This window comes from Nematolebias whitei, chromosome 9, assembly GCF_014905685.2.
Source record: "Nematolebias whitei isolate Nwh7 chromosome 9, NemWhi1, whole genome shotgun sequence".
In the NCBI taxonomy this organism is placed as follows: domain Eukaryota; kingdom Metazoa; phylum Chordata; class Actinopteri; order Cyprinodontiformes; family Rivulidae; genus Nematolebias; species Nematolebias whitei.
The window spans coordinates 51404807-51407601 of record NC_056506.1 but is presented as its reverse complement, the minus strand read 5'-3'; the positions used below and the strand labels follow the sequence as shown (position 1 = coordinate 51407601).

The following is a 2795-nucleotide window of genomic DNA, read 5'->3' as shown; positions in this document are numbered from 1 at the left end:
TCATATAATAACTGTATCATATAATAACTGTATCATATAATAACTGCTGGCAGACACGTTAGTAATGTTGATAAAAACTTAAGGAAAAAAAAAAGGTCCAGTTTCAAACTCAAGTTCCTGTTCACATCAGAGAACACCGGAGCTCCAGAACCCGGTCCGGTTCCCTGGGCCCAGTAGAGAACCGGACCGGGCCACACTGACCTGGTTCTGCCGCGGAGGAGGAAAAGGAGGAGGCCGAGGAAGCCGAGCAGGAGGAAGAGCAGAGGAGCCATGGAGCAGCTTCTGCAAGGCCGAGACTCCTCTGAGCCGGAGGAAGAGAAGGGGTCTCTGCAGACCAAAAGTGGGCGTTTCTGAGGAATAGGCGTTTGTGGGCGGCGACCACTGATTGGCTAACAGTGTTTAATAGGCGTTTATGGGCGGCGACCACTGATTGGCTAACAGTGTTTATAGGCGTTTATGGGCGGCGACCACTGATTGGCTAACAGTATTTAATAGGCGTTTGTCAGCGGCGAACACTGATTGGCTGTGGGTAACCCTCAAAGTCACGAGGATTATTGATGAGGTAACGTTTCTTTGCGATGTTTGACAAAGAAATATGATTTATTGTACTTATAAAGTATGTTATGTTTTCACTTATGCATTTTATTGAAGTAGGTTTATTGAAGGTCACGATAGTTTCGACCGTTCTCTCGTTGTTGTCGTGCTTTAGAAGTTTAGCTCATGTGAACACCTGGTGGGAGCTCCCACGCAGGTAACCACTGAGGTAACGTGAGCCTCCACAGCAGCTCTAACTGTGCACGTGTACAACAACTGGGTGGTGCTTTTCAAAATAAAAGCTGAAAATAAAAGTTCTTAATACTTGAAAAATAAATATTTTAAAGCTGTGTATAACTGAAAAATATGAAAAACAAATAAATAAAAGTTGTTATTAGCTGAAAAACAAATAAATAAAAGCTGTTAATTATATCTTTGTCTTTCTGCCATGTCAGGAACCACTCTCACTTCAGGCTGACTCTAGAAGACCCCAAGATGTTGCTCAACAATGTTGACCAACATCAGAAGTTGCTCAACATCTGATGTTGACTTTCAAAATTACCGAAGAAGCCTGAAGAGTTTCAGGCTGAGCACAGAAAGCCTTACGTCATTTGTGTCTGTGGAGAAGAATTTAAAGACTGTGCTGCAGGTTTCTGGGGCAGCAGCAAAAGAGGCGAGCTGAGGGCCTTCCACAGTGAAGCCATTCCTCCTGGGTACTGCAGCCACTTTGTGCCATGGATGCAAGTTAGTAGTCCAGCTGTTGTACTGTGATGCCCACACATTACAATAAGTAACAACTAGCAACACCCTAACTGTACTGTGTTCTGTGTTTCCAACAGATGCTACGAAGACTTCTAAAAATGGATGTCCCAATAAACACAATAAAAAAATCAATGATGCATCAAATGTTGTCTGAGTATGTTTTAAGGTAATAACAAATGTGAAATCTGGAAAACAAAGAGAATTCCTGAATCTGTCTTGTGTGCTTTGATGTGTACATAAGTTTATTGGAGGTCCTGAAACAACTTTTCTGAGAACACAAAGATTTTTATTTTACCTTTGGCCAAGATGTCAGTTTGAAATCAGGCTGCTTACTGCAAAACCAAGAGGGTTTTTAAGAGAGACGGTCTTCATTTGTATTGTTTTGTCGACTAAGCTAAATGTAATTTCTAAAATATGGATAAATCTGATCTCATCATGCAGCATGAGCACCTGGGTACAGGTGTGAGGGCCAAAAGTCTGGTTATGTACTGACTCCTAAATGTGCTGGTTTTCTACTTTTATATGTTTTTTTATTTTTGCTGCTCCTTTCTTTGATGTGGGCAAATCTGAAACATTGTCACATGAACAAATGAGATAAAACTGGCTCTTTAGTAAAGTTACATCAACTCTTTTTTAAATTGAAGGTTTTTAAGAACCAGCGTTAAATGTACTGTCAAACACAAGAAGAGTCTCTTTAGTCCTTGGGTTGTAGCTGCACCTGACACAGCTTGTTCTGAGTCTGCTCTGGGTACAGTGAAGCATCTGAAGAGAAACCTGCTCCTCTTTGTCAAAAAGTCTGGTCTCAATTAAAGATCACGAGTCCTGTAATGACATAATGGCCCAAAACAAAAGCTAAAAACAAAGTTTGCTCTTTAGAAGTTCTTCTATGAGATGTGAAGTATGAAAGCAGCTGAAACATGGAGAAGGACTGAGCCTTAAAATGTGAGACAGCTGAGGAAGTGAACCAGTAAACAGAATACCTGCTCCAGGTGCAGAACTCTGACAGAAACTGACCATCGCTCATCTGCAGGGACTGATTTAAAAAGTTGAACAAGAAAATGTGAAGTTAAAGGAAACATCCTTTGTCCTTAAGTATCATTAATATTTTTCTTTATGAACCGATTGTAACTTTTTTCACATTTTTCAACAACCAAAATGGAATTTGTTTTTTAATGTTACGGCTAGGTATTAAAAAAAACTAACATTTGGCTCTCCCCACTACACAGTTGTGTTGCTCTTATTTTGAAATTTTACCGGAAGTTCTGTGTTAAGAGAGGCGGAAAAAGAAGTTATGGAGACGCTGCTAATGTTGAACCGGTTACCACCATAGACATAATATGTCTGGTTAACACAAACTGCTTTTTTTTCGTTCAGCCTTTTTTTTTTTGGTCCAATCAGATATGGCCATCCGGACACGCCTATTTTCCTATCGACCAATCAGATGTGGCCCCTAGACACGCCTATTTTCCTATCGTCCAATCAGATGTGGCTCTCCGGAC

At 40.7% G+C, this 2795-nt stretch overlaps 1 protein-coding gene across 1 annotated transcript in view; it reads right to left on the bottom strand.

The window, feature by feature from the left end:
* The window catches only part of LOC119414824 (cytochrome P450 7B1), a 14693-nt gene extending 14396 nt beyond the window's left edge, over window positions 1-297 (bottom strand). The window contains 1 exon segment of the mRNA XM_037681946.1: window positions 202-297. Within this exon segment, the coding sequence (XP_037537874.1) occupies window positions 202-272 (71 nt within the window). The 5' untranslated portion in view covers window positions 273-297.
* Window positions 298-2795: the final 2498 nt, after the last annotated feature.